The 17,866-nt window shown below is 39.4% G+C and overlaps 2 protein-coding genes across 2 annotated transcripts in view; both read left to right on the plus strand.

Moving 5' to 3' along the window:
- The first annotated feature begins 873 nt into the window (after nucleotides 1-873).
- Nucleotides 874-14,864, plus strand: nxf1a (nuclear RNA export factor 1a). The gene is made up of 22 exons (XM_042493256.1): nucleotides 874-954; nucleotides 3,348-3,458; nucleotides 4,037-4,247; nucleotides 5,793-5,955; nucleotides 6,048-6,131; nucleotides 7,052-7,156; nucleotides 7,387-7,467; nucleotides 7,894-7,963; nucleotides 8,284-8,372; nucleotides 8,521-8,628; nucleotides 8,727-8,836; nucleotides 11,276-11,312; nucleotides 12,150-12,218; nucleotides 12,423-12,478; nucleotides 12,694-12,801; nucleotides 13,024-13,082; nucleotides 13,194-13,309; nucleotides 13,413-13,455; nucleotides 13,553-13,631; nucleotides 14,071-14,253; nucleotides 14,352-14,412; nucleotides 14,507-14,864. The coding sequence occupies exons 1-22, from the start codon at nucleotides 885-887 to the stop codon at nucleotides 14,543-14,545; spliced, it is 2,052 nt and encodes a 683-aa protein (XP_042349190.1). The 5' UTR covers nucleotides 874-884; the 3' UTR covers nucleotides 14,546-14,864.
- A 1,655-nt stretch (nucleotides 14,865-16,519) lies between these two features.
- atg2a (autophagy related 2A) overlaps nucleotides 16,520-17,866 on the plus strand; it is a 36,511-nt gene continuing 35,164 nt past the window's right edge. The window contains exon 1 of the mRNA XM_042492996.1: nucleotides 16,520-17,035. Within this exon, the coding sequence (XP_042348930.1) occupies nucleotides 16,865-17,035 (171 nt within the window). The 5' untranslated portion in view covers nucleotides 16,520-16,864. The remainder of the gene's footprint in view (nucleotides 17,036-17,866) is intronic.

Raw genomic sequence — 17,866 nt, forward strand, 5'->3', positions numbered from 1 at the left:
TACTCATCATTAAATGCTAGATCACCAATGGCTTAAAGATGGACAGAGGAAAACACTGGTACTGTATCCCCAAGTGCAAATCAGACATAAATTATATATATATATATATGTTGACAGTTTTTTGAAAAGCTTCAGTTTCTGTACAAGGCAAATACAACAACATTGCAATAATCCCTAACTTAGTGAAGTTTATCATGTTTTTGTTGTCTTGAATTCCTAATAATTAAACTTAGTGGTCATTTTTGAGACTGCAATTCACAGTGCTGAGATGTTTCAAACAGATGTTTCTAATATTCTGTCGATTATTTATGCCAAATATAAGACAAACCTCTCACTATGTTGCGCCTACAACTGACTTTAAAATAAACCAAAAACTTTGTAAAACTGTTTAAACGAAACCGTATATTCATTTAGGTCATGTTTATTTCATGGCTGTCGTTTTAATTAGGTAATCTTGCTAAAATGGTAACTTTGAATGTATTTTTTTAAAAGTAAAAATGTTATGTAACGTAGTGTGACGTAATCCCGGTCGGTTCCAGCAGGTGGCGCCATATTGTTGTCAGTCCTGGAGGGACAGTGAGCGGGACAGTCTGGTGGCGGACAACAGCGGGGACTGCAGACAGTAGCCGGGGACGATTGTTTCCAATACCATCGCAGGAAATATTACCACGGTAAAAGAAATTAACCGGTTAATATCGTAGGTTGTGTTTGAGAGTCCAGCATGATGTCCCGCAGGGCGCCCTGCTTAGGCTAACAGCTAGCTAGCTAAAGCTAACATCAATTTACACTTGCTCGAAGTTGTAAAAAATACAGAGCGTGTGTTTTTTTTCTTATTTTAACGAGAAAATATACATTTTGACTGTTTTTCTGAAGAGTTTATCCGGATGGACCGAGTGACTTTCTGTCAGAGGGGCTACCCGAACCTCGCCGTGGTGGCACGTGTGGTGAATGAAGGTAAGTTTGGCTCATTGTTTATGTCCAAGTTCACAGCTGAGGACAGAGTTTGGACAGGTTTTCCTGGAGGTTTAGTCAAATACTTATGGATGTTAAAATATGCATGGACGTGTATAAGTCTTACGGGGTTAATGTAGTTTAAATGGTAAATATTTAAAAGTAAATAAAGTTTTATAGTGTTGATCACTATGGGAGACGCTGCATTTTGCTGCTAATCAGCCCAAACTGTACCTGCAGTTTGTCAGACATAAATGTTGTACTGTCATATTAGAGATTAAACTTGACTAAATGACAATGCCCATTTGCAACTACTGAAACTTGCTGCATTTTAGTCAGTAATGAGAGGATTACAAATATCTAACACAAATAACACAAGCAGCAGATTAAAGGGATATTCCGTAATTGTGTGGACATGGACTGGATTCAAAAACCTCAGGGACTGTTCATTAGTTGTAAGAGTGGAGGTGCTGTGCAAAACAGGGGAGGCACTTTTTTTAATCACTGGGGAGGGTTTTTTTTTGTTGTTTTTTTTTTTTAGCTTAGAGGAAGGACATTTAGCTTTAATCGGTCAAATTTTGTCTTTATTTGAAATATCCCCAGAATTCCAAAACACAAGTGGGTTTTAAAGTCATGTTTAAAAAAAAAAAAAAAAAAAAAAATCTCCCAAATCACTCATTTCATATTTTTTTTAAATCACATCATTTTTTAATCAAAAGTTTAGATGATTCAAACTTTGTTTTGACAACATGAACATTCTTTAGTATTTCCTGTTGGAATGTTTTGCTTTTTATCTGAATGACATCAGCTGACAGGAAGTAGACATGGGCCTAAGCTGCAAAACAAGGGAAATAGTCAATATTACTTTTTAAAATTGATTTGTTTTTTATTGCACAGTCAAAAAGGCACATCATATGACATGAATTGATATTATAGTAATAACACAACTAAGTGAACTTAAAGACAAATAATTGATATTGAAAGACAAACCAAATACATGTGGTCATTTAATTATTAAGATAAACATATACTGATATAGACATAGGGCCACATGATGTGTGGAAAGGAAATGTGAACATCTAACGATAATTTCCTTTTTTACAGTTTCTGGCTAAGGTGAATTGAGAAATTATTGGTGGTAAAATAAATACAATATATAACCATTCAAATCTGCATGCCCTTCCCATATAAGCAGAAATTTAAAAAACTAAAAAAAAAACCCAAAACATAAGTGCTTAAATGTGTATTTGACACACCTCCCCCTTTTTTGCATCAATCCTCCCTTCAAAATAACAAATAGTCCCTTGATTTTAGTGTATGAATGCAATTTTTGATTAACTTAAATGTTTTTTTTTATTAGCAAATTCATCCTAAACAGGAATGCAAATTTATATTGATGATTGATTAAATGTTAATGAGATTTGATGTTCAGTTTCAAGACCATAAATCTATAAATGGCAGATACACATATTTTAAGACCAAGGCTATTTAAAACCTCCTGGGGATAGTTTATAGTTTATATATATATTGTGTATATGTGTGTGCAGTTATCTGCCATGTGCAATTAAATGAATTACATATTTTTTAAATATATATATATGTTTTTCTAGACAGTTGAATTGTTGGCATCTTGTAAATTTATGTTACTATTTTTGCACCTTGTTTTCTTATTATACTTGGCACCTTGTTTTTTTTTTACTATTCAGCAATTTTTATATTTGAAATTATTTTTACCATTGTATTGTTCTTCTTTATCCTGTACCTCATAGCTGCTGTAACAATGCAAAGTCCCCCACTGTGGGACTAATAAAGGATTATCTTATTTTATCTAAATATACCCACCAAGTAGGTTAAACCTGTTTATAATGTGTGCTAACATTAGCTTACCGCTGACATCAAATTAAAGCTAACGTTAGCAAACCTTTATACTGTGATGCGTTCAGGTTTTTGTAATGTTTTACTTTTCTACCATCTATTAATTTTATTATTATTATTTTTTTGGTTTCGATCTCCCGCGCTATTTGCCCGCACCGGAAGAGAACTGTGTTTAAAGTTGTACTTCCGCTGTCTTCTCGTCACCGCGCAGTGGAAGAAGCTAGCCTAGCCTGCAGCTAGTTAAAGAGCGCTGTGCGATCACGGCGTGCTCGCCTTTGTGTCTCCTCCGATCGACTCGGGGATGTCGGAGCTTCTTCCTCTGGCCAACATTTGAGTTTCGTGACAGAGAGAGACGAGCCCCGGCCATTATTGTTGTTACCCAGGGCTGCGTGTGTGTTTTTTTAACCTAACACTACTCCAGAAACATGGCGGACGGCGGGCATTACTACAACGGTAAGACAGCCTGTCCCCCTCTGCACTAACCTCACGTCTTTTGTGCTGCTTGTGCCGTTTTTCTTCAGACCGAGGGGACTTTACTGTGAGGCGAGAGGTCAGGAGAGCTGGTTACATGGTCCGAAGAGGTGAAACTACATGTTGGGCGCCACCCTGGACATCTAATTATGTTACTTCAAGTATTTTCCCAGTTCATGACATTATAATGTTATTATCACAATACCAGAGAACAGAGTATAGCCTCGAAAATGAATATGCTGGATACAGTTACTGCAGCTTTCGGTACGTCAAGGCCAGATAGTTTGTATTTTTTGTCAGCTGTGATTGATTATGGAGGTTTTGTCTTAATATTTGTATCCCTAACCCTTTAAAACTTGAGCAAGTTGGTGTGATTGTTTTCAAGAACATATTAATGCAGGGAGTAATTTTACAAGACATCACTTTAAAAAAGTAACAAGGAACTGAAACTTCGCACTTAAGGAAAGTAAAAGCAAAAACAAACAAGGTAATGACCTGAAAAAAAGTAGTATAATAGTATATAAATATATTTATTTTAAATATGCATTGATAATTAATGTATATGTAGTTCTGTTCATTCACTGCGTCTCAGCGTAGAGCATTATTTGGTGAATTCTGTTATTTTGATTTAGTGCTAACAAAATGGTATTATATAACTTTGATTAGAATCAAATTTGTTTGTGTTTTAATTTCAATTGTGTATGTGTGTGACTAATTTTTGATCTCCTGTCTTTCTCAGAGCATGATGACAGAACCGCACCACAGTTTCGCAACCGTAAAGGCCGAGGATCCCACAAGGGTCGGTCGTATGACAGGTCCCGCAGAGACCGCCAGCGGGGCGGCCATGCTGGAGGCTTCGGAGGTCCAGGGCCGCGGTCTAGGCTTGATGATGCTGATCCAGATGTAACTATGAGTGACGGCTCTCAGGACGGCGGCCCCCACAACAGATTGTAAGTAGGGCTGAGAGACTGAGCCGATGTGTTGTTTAACAGGTTGTTGGTAATTAAATCACTGTCATCAGATATGTTTGTCACCGTGTGACACATTGATAAGCTCTGAATCAAGCACCTGGGTGCCTAAAGAGGTCTGAGAGGGTTGTGCGTAGCCATAAGAAAAAGAGTTAAGTTTTAAATGAAAAGACAAAATGGCTTTTTTTGTATGCTCTGTCTATGTAAGGCGACTAAATTAATTCTTTCATGTGTCTCTGCTTGAACCGCTTTGAGGCATCCTAAGCTGTGCTGTAGTCTGTAGCAGACCAAAAAAAGCAGAACAAATGTGACCACTTTCACATGTAACTCCTCTGGCTGCTCTCAGAATATGAAAACCACTGCAAGTCCTCCACCCACCCAAAAAGTGGAAAATCAAGCAAAAGTGCAACTGAAAGTAAATGTAGCTCAGTGAAGTTTTTTTTTGTTTGACTAATTTATCACTGTTACCTTGGTATTTGAACTCACTGGTGACTCATAAGCCACATGTGTATTTCACACACTGTTAAACTTCTTAGGGGACTTTTGGGGGCCTGTTGCCAATTTTGGAACTATAATGGGACAGAAAAGGCCTGTAAGTTTTTAACAACATTTGTGAAAAGCACACTGTGGAGTTTTCTACCATTGATTGAGCTATAAAGCTTGTTTTGATGAGAGGTTGTTCTGATAGCTTGTATTTGGTGCTTTGCCAGCATAAGGACTGACCACAAACATCGGCGCGACATCCCCGTTGCTTGGAAATTATGTTTGTATAATACTATATTGCATTCATAGTTGCATTGCGGTGACAACATAATAGCTGCCTGGAATATGTTCACAGACGAAGTTACTTTAAATTAGTGAAACATTTATGTACCGCGCTGGATTCGCGGGGATGTGGTTGGACTGGATTGCGGACATATGTAGTGCAGATGGATGTGGTTGTGTTAAGGCAAAAATAAATAACTTCAGTTAAGGCAATATTTTGATTTCAGTTAAATGTTAAGAAAAAACCTTAAAATATAAAAGAGAGATGCTGTAAATACTAAGAGTGGATGCTTTTTGCAAAATTGCTTATTTTGGCAGAAAACTAATAAAATACATTTTTGGTGAGTATTTTGCTGATACTTTTAGTATCTACATTTTTGTGACTCGACTGCTACGTTGCTAAGTAACATTTCCTCCACGTTTTTCTTACTGCGATATGCTTCCCTCAAAAAACGGATTTACTGTTTCAAACTAGTGGTATACTTAAGTAATGTCTAGGAAACAGAGCTGGGCATGGTGTTACGTACATCGATTTCAGAGGCAGTAACAGCTGATGGCGTAAATGCAACATCAGTTGTTGAAAAACAGTCACGACAGTTGAGACAAAAAGAGAGACGGCTTTGCTTCGCTGTGTTAAAATGTTTGTTAAGCCTCCAGGACGGGAGAAACACTGAATGTAAATAGCTGTTTGTTTTGTCTCTACTGTGGGCACCGGCTCAAGGAGGATTGTTTCAACACATGTTCTGTGTTTGTCTTCTTTAGCACCCCGTATGGAAGACCTATGCGGAAAGGAGGAGATGGACGCTTTGACAGAGACAGGCGGCAAGGCAAAGGGGGAGGAGGTGGAAGAGGCGGCTTCAGAGGAGACCGATTTGGAGGAAATGGGGGAACTGGGAAAAACCGGTCTGGCTGGTTCAAAGTAACGGTGCGTATTGTGACGGTGGCGACAGGTCGTCTATGCTTTTATCTCTTAATCTGTAAAGGAGCTCATATTTTGCATTCTGGTCTGTTTGATAGATACCACATGGAAGAAAATATGACAAGAAATGGTTATTGACGGCTCTTCAGAACATCTGTTCAGTTCCTTTCACACCTGTGCAGGTAGGACCTCACATTGTTGTATGATTACTGTTTGTAAACCAGCAGGTTTTAAAAAAGGCTTTTGTGTATTTTTAAAGTGAGCGAGCTTCTAGACCCTCTTGTGCCTTTTTGAAATGCATGAATGTAGAGCTGGGTATTATCAAAAACCTCACAATTCAATTCGACTTCGATTCTTTGGGTCACAACTTGATTTGATTTCGATTTGATTCGATATTGATCCAGTTGCTTTGATATCAAATCAGTTATGTGTGTTGATGTCAGAAATACTCAGATAATTCATTCAAATACCTTCTGATATCTTCAATAAAGCGTGCATTATCTGTAGACTTTGAACAAGCTGACACTAAAACTTATTTTACCATTACATTATTCTTTCTTAAATAAACAATTAAAACAAAAATAAATTTGAAGAACAGAAAAGTGCACATTTTTGCCTGAGTTGAACTAAACAAAAGTAATAAACATTTATGCAGGATTTGTCTACCTGCATTAGTGTATGATCCTCAGCTTTAGCGTTAGCAACAGGTTGCAAAATATCTGCGTGGTGTCGGCTCAAATGGTTACGTAGGTGCATCGTACAGTTGCAGTGTTTTAACAGTGACTCACGAGGCTCACACACAACGTAACAACTATCGACTTCGTGTATCCAAACTTTGGCTTTTAATGTTGTCTGCTCTGATTTTAACACACACCACTGTCGCCATTTTAATGAATAAACAACAGACGTTTTTTGGGGGGCTTTGAGTTTGTATTTTTGCTTTTTTTATTTGATTTTTTTATTCTTGTTTGCTTGTTAAAAATATCTCCATTCTTCATTGAGGCACATTCATAAGCTAAAGATTTTAAGCAAAGGGTGTTTGTTGACAAAATCTTTTTATTTATGAGTTTTAATTGTCTTTTTCTCCTTTTTGTCTGTTCAGTACCATGTTGACCATAACAGGGCCCATTTCTATGTGGATGATTCCTCTACTGCTGGTGCTTTGCACAAATGTTCTCACAAGATCACGGACACAGACGGTTATAAGGTATGTTGGGTTATTAATGGAGAGCTCACTCTTATTTCTGCAGAAAGTCTAAAGTCTGAAACATCCTTAACTGTTAAAAATGGCTACACTACCATGTGTTCTTATTCTGTCTTTGTCGAATTGTCTCAAACACTAAACCAATATTTTTGCAATCTTGAATAACCATAAATGACACCATAAAACTCCACTTACCGGTGTCTTTTATGCCATATGATGTTTGTTTCTTTAAGGTGGAAGTACATATCAACCCCAGTGCTCCGCCGTCCTTCCTCCTCTCTGACCTGAAGCCTGAACACCTGGAGCATCTGAAGGTGAGCGAGAGGAAGTAACAAACTGACTGAAGGGTCTGAATGCGGCTGAGACAATAATGATGTTTTCAGATGACTAAAGTCTCACAGATACGGCTCGTGTTAAGTGTGGAGCAAAATACAAAAAAGTATATCGATATAATGACAAAAATTGTGCAGGTTTTTGCAATAAGGCCCATTACATGCACTTAAGTAATTTAGGTATAGTCAGCTTTGCATTTCATATGATAGAAGACGAAGAGAGAACCAACTTTTGTTTCAGGAGTTCATTTTTAAGACAACTGCTTTTCATGTTTTTAAAAATTCAGTCCCTTTTCCCTCAGCTCTCAAATCCAGTCAGATTACATTGAAGGAAATTTCTAATAATTTTGATGATGTTTTGCTGTTCAGATGAGGCCTCTCATGTTAGGCGCTGTTTATTTTTCACAGCAATGCATGGCAAAACGTTTTGATGGCTCCCAGCAAGCACTAGACTTAAACAACATCCGAACAGACCCAGGTAATTATCTCTCATTCCTTCACGCACAAATCTCAGGTATGGCATGATGTTGAACACTGATTCAATGAAAGCTTGATAATTCATACTAGACTAGTTGTTATAACTTATTATCTGGTTATTGCTGTTTAGACTTTACTGTCTGTCTGTCTGGTCTTCCTGTGTTCAAAGTATTGGTCGCTGCAATGTTGTTTTGCATCGATGATGCTGGAGATGTTGCAGTCCAGTAGTGAAATTGAATCTTCCAGGATTTCATTTACTTATTACTGTCACTGAAAAAGGAGTTTCCAATATTTGTTTGCTAATTTTATTTCATGTGACAGATCTGGCGTCCCAGAATATTGAAGTCATTTTGAACAGGAAGACGAACATGGAAGCTGTCATCAAGATTATTGAAGAAAACATTCCAGAGGTAAAATGATTACAGCAGATGTTTTAATAGTGATTGCTGAAAAATGAGCAACAAACTGTTTGCGATTGTCATTATTTAGGTGTCACTGTAGCTGCTTTGTCATTATCTAAGTCAGACTATGCTTACACGTCTCTCTGTCTCTTGCCAGCTGACATGTTTGAACCTGAGTAACAATCGTATTCACAAACTTGATGAACTCGCCGATTTGATTAGCAAGACACCAAATCTGAAGACCCTCAACCTTTCCCACAACGAGGTGAGACTGGCTGCTCAGTTTATCGAAGACAAATAATAACCAGGTTTATTTTCAATCCTCCTCACTTCAACTTGTACTTTCTCGTTGCGCTCGTCCAGCTGAAGACCGACCGGGAGCTGGACAAGGTGAAAGGCCTGAAGCTGGTGGAGCTGTGGCTGAACAGGAACCCTCTCTGTGACCTCTTCAAGGATCAGGCCTCGTACATCAGGTCAGTCAGCGATTTTGGGGGATGAGGGGAGTTGTTCTTATGAATTGGACACAGTGGTGTGACTGTTGGTGTGAGTGCAGAGGTATCCAGGAGTCTTTCCTGTATGACAGGAGGAAGCAGCAGCGTGCTACAGAAGAAGATCAAGCACTCCTTTCTTTGTGTGCACATGATGTACCATAACTGAAGTCATTTCCCAGTAGTCAAGGGTGAACTTTGGACCAAGCAGAGCCAGCTGACATTCATTATTAACTCCCTGTTTGTTTAAACTCATGTGTGGAGATAGAAATATCGAAAAGAAACAAATAGTTTCAAAAAAATTCTTCTTTTTGATTGTTTTACATGTTTTTTCCCCACCTTGATGATTAACATTTCCTTTTCACACCGCAAACTAAACTTACTTCCCAAAGTTGCTGAGAGGACAGCTAACACCCACATTGGTTATCCTTTCAGCTTGCTTAAACTGTCCACAGTTTGAACAGCCGTCTTCGCTCCTTCGCTCTCAATCAGCTTCTCTGCAGGACATCCTTTCAAGCTTTGGTCTATTTTATGGTTCTCAGTGATGCTGTACGCAGCACTCCCCTGCTGACATCCTGGTTAGTGTCCCATAAATTGCTGTAAAACACCATTGCACTACTGATGATATAAAACTCTGAGAAGAAGCTTTTTTTTCTCTTTAAAGAAAACATTCAGCCTGACGGACTTTTAACATAATTTACTGTGAACTGCTTTCAAAAATATGAATCTACAGCAATCTCATCTCTTGAGCAGTACTGCAAAACAGTGTAGGTTTTTTTAATGGAGAGAGGGCAATGCACAGTTGTCTTGACAAATGTTTGGATGATACAAAGGAAATCCACAGCCAGTGATTTCCCCTCCTCGTAGCACCCTTGCCCAACCGGCCCGCTGTGTCAGGCGAGTATGGAAGGCTGGTTAGCCCATGACGGGTAAGATCCCACCTCGAAACCCCGGGACAACCTAAGGCAGGCACAGTCACGATTACTCGACCTCAGTCCCTGTGAGCTGTGACTCACTGAAAAAGTGACGAGAAGGAATCGAGAAGACGGGACTCGACAGAAGAAGCCGTTGGGCGGAGGCGGAGGGGGAAACGTGTCATTATCAATGACCACTGATGAGCCAAAGAGAGAAAGCAGTCTGTCTCTTCCACTAAGTTTTTGGCCTAAAAGAGGCCCCTGCTGTTCAGTGAATGGAGTGGAGAGTTTGGCAAAATACCCTAAACTAACTTCGGAGGGAAATGTGTTCTGAACTGGAAATTGAAGTCCAGTTTTGCCTGAAATAAGTCAAATGAAAATGTGAAAACACTTCCCTCTTCCCGTTTCTAAAAGCTGTGACCAGTACAAAAAGGCTCAAATGTAAAGCAGAGAGAGCAGAGTAGATAACTGCAACTTTAGTCCAATGCTCAATGATCTCCCAGTCCATCTGCAACCAGAGACATGGGCCCAAATTAAGCTTGAAAATTACAAGCTTACAGCATGAAGTCTAGTGGCTGCTAATGCACGAACACCTAACTCCTCAGAGTCGATGGTGGCTATGACACACTGTATTGATAACTAGTTTGCTTGTGCAGCTGGGAAAGGTTTACAGGATAAGTGGTGGGACGGCTGCGTCCAGCTTACTCTGAGGCCATCTGTCCTTTCTGTTCAGCTCTATTCTCAGGTCGTCCTTCTTTGCTGATAATTATGGGCGCCAACATCGACAAACTCACGCACATGATGAATAGTAATTGGCATGTATGTTAGACCACTTGAGTTGGTGTTTGTATGAGTTTCACTTTACATTTTTCCTCAGTTTCTGTTTTGTTTTGTGACGTAGACTCATCTGTTCCTCAGCATCTTGGCCAGAGATTGTGGGTGGGAGACACAAAACTGGCGGTAACCACCCCTCTCCCCACAGTGCATAACCTCTTTGTTTCACTAATTAAAAATGGATGTTTTTGCTGGTTTCAGCGCAGTCCGGTAGATCGTGGGTCTGCATGTTTATATGTGTGTGTTCCTAGAAAAGTGTGCTTATATTGCTTCCCCATGTCAGATCTGTGTGTATCTCCATATTGGGGGAGAGGGTGAGTATACCTGCTGGTAAGTACACTTTGGGGTTGGAGATATGTCGAAGGGCACAGCATGAAACTGAAGGGAGGCAAAGGGTGTGAAACATAGTCCATTTGCAGCTCTACATGTATTAAAAGAATAAATCCATTGTGGCACTGGTTGTAGTTACACTCCATTTTCATGTATCTATGACTGTATTATGCAAAATGTTTTTGACAGTATATCGACTAAAAATGACCCAACCTGAAAGACACAAAATGACATTAAATGGGCCAGCAGGTGTGACTGTCAGTGCTATCTACACGTATTAGCATGATTTATCTGTGTGGTGAAGTTTGTGATAACTTTCTTGCTCTTGATTTTTGTTCTGTACCAGTGCTGTGCGGCAGAGGTTTCCCCGGCTTCTCAAACTGGTAAGTCCACGTCTGTCTCCTCACTTCATTTATTTGTAATCATCCTCACCCTAAAGAGTGCTGTTAAGTTTGTTTGTTTTTTTAAATCTACACGTACAAAAGTACATTCTTGTGTTGGGTCTGTCTGAATCATCCCAGCAGCTGAGTTATAGATCACATTGAACACTGGCTCTACTGTGATAAATCAGAGCAGCACATTGCAATATTGTGATTCAGACAGTCTTCTGACTTTCTGTGAGTTTGGAAAAGTAGAGTCAATATATTTTGTGAAATACATTTGCTTGTATCTGCATGCATTGAAATCCCGAAAGAAATGAATACTGAATGCAGGGTTCCCGCTGTTATGGAAAACCTGGAAAAGTTATGGATTCAGTCAGAATCATTAAAGGTTTTGAAAACAAAAATCATGAAATTTTGTTGTGAGTAATGAAATTGTTACAGCAATCTTCCGTGGATGACTTTCCATGTAATGTAACATAACGGCAAATTTATTGTCTGTAACTGTCGACATAATAATCTAATATGCGTCTGTGTGTCATGTTTACAGTGATGTATTTCTTAATGTTTCGTCTCTCCCTCCATATATGCCAGCCAGCTGAGATTATGTTTGGATAGAATTTGATACATTTGAAAAATGCTGAGCAAATGGGGCAAATTATTATTATTATTATTATTATTATTATTATTATTATTATTATTATTATTGGTCTTTAAAGTCATGAAAGGTTTTGACGTTTTTGTCCATGCAAAATGCGTGGGAACCCTGTCAGCGGCACTTAGTTTCTGCCAGTCCTTATATCTCTCTCATGCGTCTTCCTGCACGTTATGTCTTTTTAGGATGGTCATGACCTTCCCCCACCCATTGGATTTGTTGTGGAGGCACCCACCACTATCCCCCCCTGCAACGTTATTTGTTTTTTTTCTCGTGATTGATCTTATATTTTTAGTCAGACTGACAGATTAACAATGTTTGCTTGGAGCACGTGAATTTCAGTAGAAATTAAGTTCATGAGTTGAAGCTGCAGTGATGTTCTTCAGGTTAAAAGTGTCACGACAGTTATTGTCTTCATAAATGTACCTGACAAATGTTTGTTCCACTTGACAATCCAGGGCAGCTGTTTTGGCTCAGATGAAATCAAGGCCCTCATCCTTCGGTTCTTGCAACAGTGAGTGTCTGCCTTTTTTTTTTTTTTTTTTTTTTTTTTTTATGTAGACAGTCACAAGAGTCAGATCATCGGTGCCTGTTTTCTGGGATTAACGCACCGGTAATGTGACTTCACTTGTGGCTGTTTTCACCAGCACTACTTTAAATACAACTTCAGTGGGCAAGAAAGAACCACAGCGACACACACAAGAAAACTAACTTGTCTGACATGTGCAGGTACTACAGTATATATGACTCTGGGGACAGACAGCCACTCCTAGATGCTTACCATGATGGAGCATCGTTATCCCTCACAACACCGTACTCCACCCAGAACCCCTCCCGGTAAGAAAACACAAAGAGGCCCACCTCTGTTAACATGTGACAACACTAAATAACACGTGAAGGAATGGGATCTGTAGTTTTTCAGTGTTTTCACAGTTAGAATTTTAAGTTGTTTTATAAGATTTTTGTGTTGCTCTGCCCGTCACTGGCTGCTCTTACATGGACACGTCCGTGTCTTTGTCTTCACACGTGATTCCATCTGCTCGTCTCTTCTGGTTTTAGGAGCAGTCTGGGAGAGTATCACAAAGACACTCGAAACCTGAAGAGGATCAAAGACTCCAGTGAGTTTATTTGCTGAGCTGTTGACCTTTGATGAGCTGTTGAGACTGATGTTTTTGTGTTTTTCGTGATGCTTCCTGATGTTCTCCCTCTCTGAACGTTTCCTCTTTTAGCGATTCGGTTTCGACTTCTGAAGCACACGCGACTGAACGTGGTTGCTTTCCTCAACGAGCTGCCCAAAACTCAACACGACATCGCCTCCTTTACTGTCGACGTAAACACCTACACGGTGAGTCTTTGTTTGTTCTGGCAGCCAGCACTTAATAGGTTTGTCCTCTTTCTCTGAATCACTTCTTTGTATTAATTCTGCAAAAAATGTTTTCCATTTACAGAACACACTACTATCATTCACAGTGAGCGGAGTCTTCAAAGAAGGTGACTTGTTCTGTCGTGATTTAGATTTTGCTCTCATCCACAGCAAAGATGGGTGATGTCGACTTTGTTGCTAACGTGTCTCAAACCTGTTTTTCAGTCGCTGTTGATGGTAAATCTCGAGAGTCCACCATGGCTTTCTCGAGAGTTTTCATCACAGTTCCAGCTGGGAATTCTGGGTAAGTTTAGTGAGCTCCCAATTGTTTGTATTGTCTTCCTGCTGTCCTTCACATTTTCCCTGTTCATCAGAACTTGAACAATTTACTGCAAATAAACACTCACCTCAGTCAGTCAGAGAGGCAGAGAGGTGGGCGTGCAGCGAGAGTGTAGAAATGAAACGTTGCTTAAGTAGAAATGTCTATTTTCCCAAATAGACATTTCTATTTTTTCCTAAATCTTTTCCCAAATCTGCTTGTTCTGTGGTGTTGGCATTGACGACCTGATACCTGCATTGCTCCATAGGAGCATCAATTGATGCACAGCTGTTATTGCTTTCACTGCATTTGTCCCTTGAAGATCTTGCTGTTTAGTGTGTGTGGTAGAAACATCAGCTCCTCTTGAAATACCCGAAACAGTCAGATCTTATTTTCTGTCTGTTGTGATCCTCATGTGCCACAGTTTGTGCATCGTGAATGACCAGCTTTTCATCCGGATGGCTACGACTGAGGAAATCCGCCGCGCCTTTGTTGCTCCCGCCCCGACTCCATCCTCCAGCCCCGTCCCCACCCTCACTGCACCGCAGCAGGAGATGCTCACAGCCTTCTCGCTCAAGTCTGGCATGAACCTGGAATGGTCCCAGAAGTAGGTTTACTTTTTTTTTACGTGTGGTGTTTGCAGTGTTGCAGTACATGATTTATTCACGTAATTCAAAATATCTTAATACTTGTTCCTTTTTGCAGGTGCCTGCAAGACAACGAGTGGGACTTCAACAGAGCGGCACAAATTTTCACTCAGCTAAAGGTAACACAAGGTTTTAATCTCTCTGCATCTCCATAAAGGTTTGACCATTTTTATAACAAGACCCTAAAATGGTTTCTTCTCTTTTGCTTTCCAGACGGACGGCAAGATCCCTGATGTTGCGTTCCTAAAATGAAGAGATAAATCATACATCTGTGAAATAAAATTTGCAGTAATTTTATTTATGGCTTTTGCTTTATCCTTTAAACTTTGCCTTTTTGTTTTTATTAAAAATAATGTAGATTGAGTTTACTATTTTGTTTTAACAGCCATCTGTTTGACCTAAAGACTGATGTTATGATACCATTTTTGGTTTGGTCATTGTAACCGTAGTTTTTGGTCTTTTGTATAGAAATCACTACATGTTTTCGTAGGAATAAAGACGAACGGCCAGTGGTTTGTCTTGTGTTCAAGTTGATATATTATGTTCTACAATAAAAAACTATTTTGTTTCACAAATGATACATTTCACTTCAGCCACAATAAGAGCAAAATATTCAGTGTGAAAATTCGGCTTGTTTCACACAAAAGAATATCTCAACTCAAACTAGCTTTTCTAGAGTTTTCGCCCACCTCTCATGGTTTGCATCAATATATGAAGTCAGATGTTCGTCTTCATGAGCACATCCCATCGGCCGAGGGACACTGACATACAGATGAAACCTGAAAAGAAAATGTAAGCAATATATTTGATGCGTTTAACTTCCTTTTTACTCCACAGATGAAACGACATACAGTTTCACTGATTTGACAAAAAGTTTAACAGAAGTAAACACGTGGGAAAATAAAACCAGTAGTGCAAAAATGTGAAGGCCATAAAGCTGTTATATTGTTGACACAAGTCATGTTTTTAGATATCTGTATAGGAACACACATTGTTAGAAAAGCATTTAAAGCTTGGTTTCAAACCTACTGTTGTGTCGACAAAATTTGTTTTGAGAAACATGAGTATAAGCTGCTCTTCTGCATCTAGTTATCTATTCTATGATACTTGACTGACAAACTGAATTTTTAATAAGAGACCTTTTATGAGATATGACAGCTTTTATTGACTATAATATAGTATATTAAAACCATAGTATATAAAATCACACATTTGATTTGTAAATCAAATGTGTGATTCAATTTAATAATGCAATATCACAAAAAATGCCATAAACTGTCCCACTTTGTAAGGTTGCTGTCATATAAATGCCATTTTAATTTTACTTAGCGACTGTTAATTATTTATGAGAAGGGACAGGGTGGTGCAAAACAGGAGAGGCAATTAAAATTATTTTTGTAGGCACTGGAGAGAGATATCTATTTTGATTTTGGATCAGGGGAGAGACATTTGACTTCAAACAGTGGTATTTTGTATTATTTTTAGTACTCTCAGAATCTCAAAACCCACAACTGGGTTTGAAAAACATGTTGTCTTTGACAATGACAGAAATTACATAATGTATCATGGCCACTGGGAATTATGGTTAACCAGTTGAAGGGAGGGTCATGCATTTTCCCTGAGGGCAGCAGGCTGAGCAAAGCACCCCAGATGTCCCTCTCCACAGCAACACTTTTCAGCTCCTCCTGGGAGACCCCAAAGCATTCCCCAGCCAGATGAGATATATAATCCCGCCAGCGTTTTCTGGGTCGGCCCCGGGCCTCGCACCATTTGGGTGTGCCCAGTTTAACAGAAGTGTTCTTCACAATCGCGGCCTATGAAAAACATGCTTTTTGCACCCCAGGGAATTTTCAAAAGTTGGCTGCAAGACTGATTTTCCCCGTGTAGTCACCCCTTAGCCACTTCCTACTCTGATAAATAAAGTGCAGTCCCTTGGTTTTGTCTGTCTTTCTGTTCTCATCCATGTGTTGCCATTTTACATTTAAAATAAATCAAAAGCAAGCATAATAAATGTTGAAAATAAAATAGATTTAATATTTTGAATATTAAAATACATAGAGAAAGCACGTGTGATATCGATTCTGGTTCAGATTTACAAAAAAACTACAAAGATGGCTTCCGGTGGCGTCATATCTTTCTTTTTCCGGGTTTTGTCTGTCGTCACTGTGACGCGTGACGCACTTACGTTCACCATACCAGCAGTTGGCGTATGATAACAATAAACAACCCTGAAACAAGAGATACGCACCAACGGGACCTGCCGCTCCAATTCGACACAAACGTACCGAAATTATGAGCCGAGACAGCTACCGACAGCTGGAGTAACGTCTCGTCAAGTAGCGGGGGAGTCTCGACGGTCCTGACACAAAGGATTTCCGAGTTTTGGTGTCAAGGCGAGGGGAGAAGTAGAGTTACGGTCTGCCCCTTCCTTAGCCCCCTGTAGCTAGCTGAGGCTCATTCCTTGTTTCTGCTCACTTTGTGTTAGTCTGTTATGCAGTTTCCAGAGGACTGTACTCGTACTCGTTCTCCTCCGCCACCTCTTCGCTCCCTCTCCCCGCTCTCTCTGGCCCTATGTCTCGCTGGCTTTTCCCCTGGTCAGGCTCAATCAAGAAGCGGGCCTGTCGGTACCTCTTACAGCACTACCTCGGTCACTTTCTGCAGGAGCGACTGAGCCTGGACCAGCTGGGCTTGGACCTGTACAACGGTAGCGGGGTCATCAAGGAAATCAACCTCGATGTCTGGGTGAGTTTGGGGAACAGAGAGGTGGCTGTCATCTTCACGCTAGCAGCAGCCATCGTGTGTATTTTTGTCGGGCTCGTGCACCCTTGACTGTTTCGCAACTGCTCTCGAGTTCAACAACAATCTCCAGCGTCATGCTCTGAGCCGAGCTCGCATTTCTTCGACGAAATGCACTTATGGGGAACACATCACCACCTCCACAGATTAAATGCACCTCTTCCCAGTGCCCTAACGTTCACAACAGATGTATTCCCCCCTACCATGTTTGCTTCACACTTCCTGTGCTTTATACAGTCCTGTGCAAAAGTCTCGCCTTAAACTTTGTTATTTTAAGGTTATAATCAGTGGTGGAATTTAACCAAGTACATTTACTCAAGCACTGTACTTAAGTATGAATGCAAGGCACTTGTACTATACTTGAGTATTTTCTTTACACTTTACTTTTACTCCATTACATTTCAGAGGGAATATTGTACTTTTTATTTCACTACATATGTCTGACAGCTTAGTTTCTTTAAACATTAAGATTTTCACATAGAAAAACATAAACAACAGTTTGTAAATATGTCTTGCTATACATTAAATTACTAAACAGTTTATACAAGTACAGCTGCAATGATTAGTTCATTAATCAATCAGATGATTCACAGAAAATTAATTGCCAACTGTTTTGATAAACATTTGTGTCTTATAATAATGTTGAGTTTTGGGTGGTGATATTTTTAATTTTGTTTATAATCTTGAGGGTTTTTTATTCGTTTTAAAATATTTTTAAGTACATTTTTTTAGTATTATTTTAAACAATTCTGATTTTGGGGTTTTGTTTTCTTAATT

Source organism: Plectropomus leopardus, chromosome 9, assembly GCF_008729295.1.
Source record: "Plectropomus leopardus isolate mb chromosome 9, YSFRI_Pleo_2.0, whole genome shotgun sequence".
In the NCBI taxonomy this organism is placed as follows: domain Eukaryota; kingdom Metazoa; phylum Chordata; class Actinopteri; order Perciformes; family Serranidae; genus Plectropomus; species Plectropomus leopardus.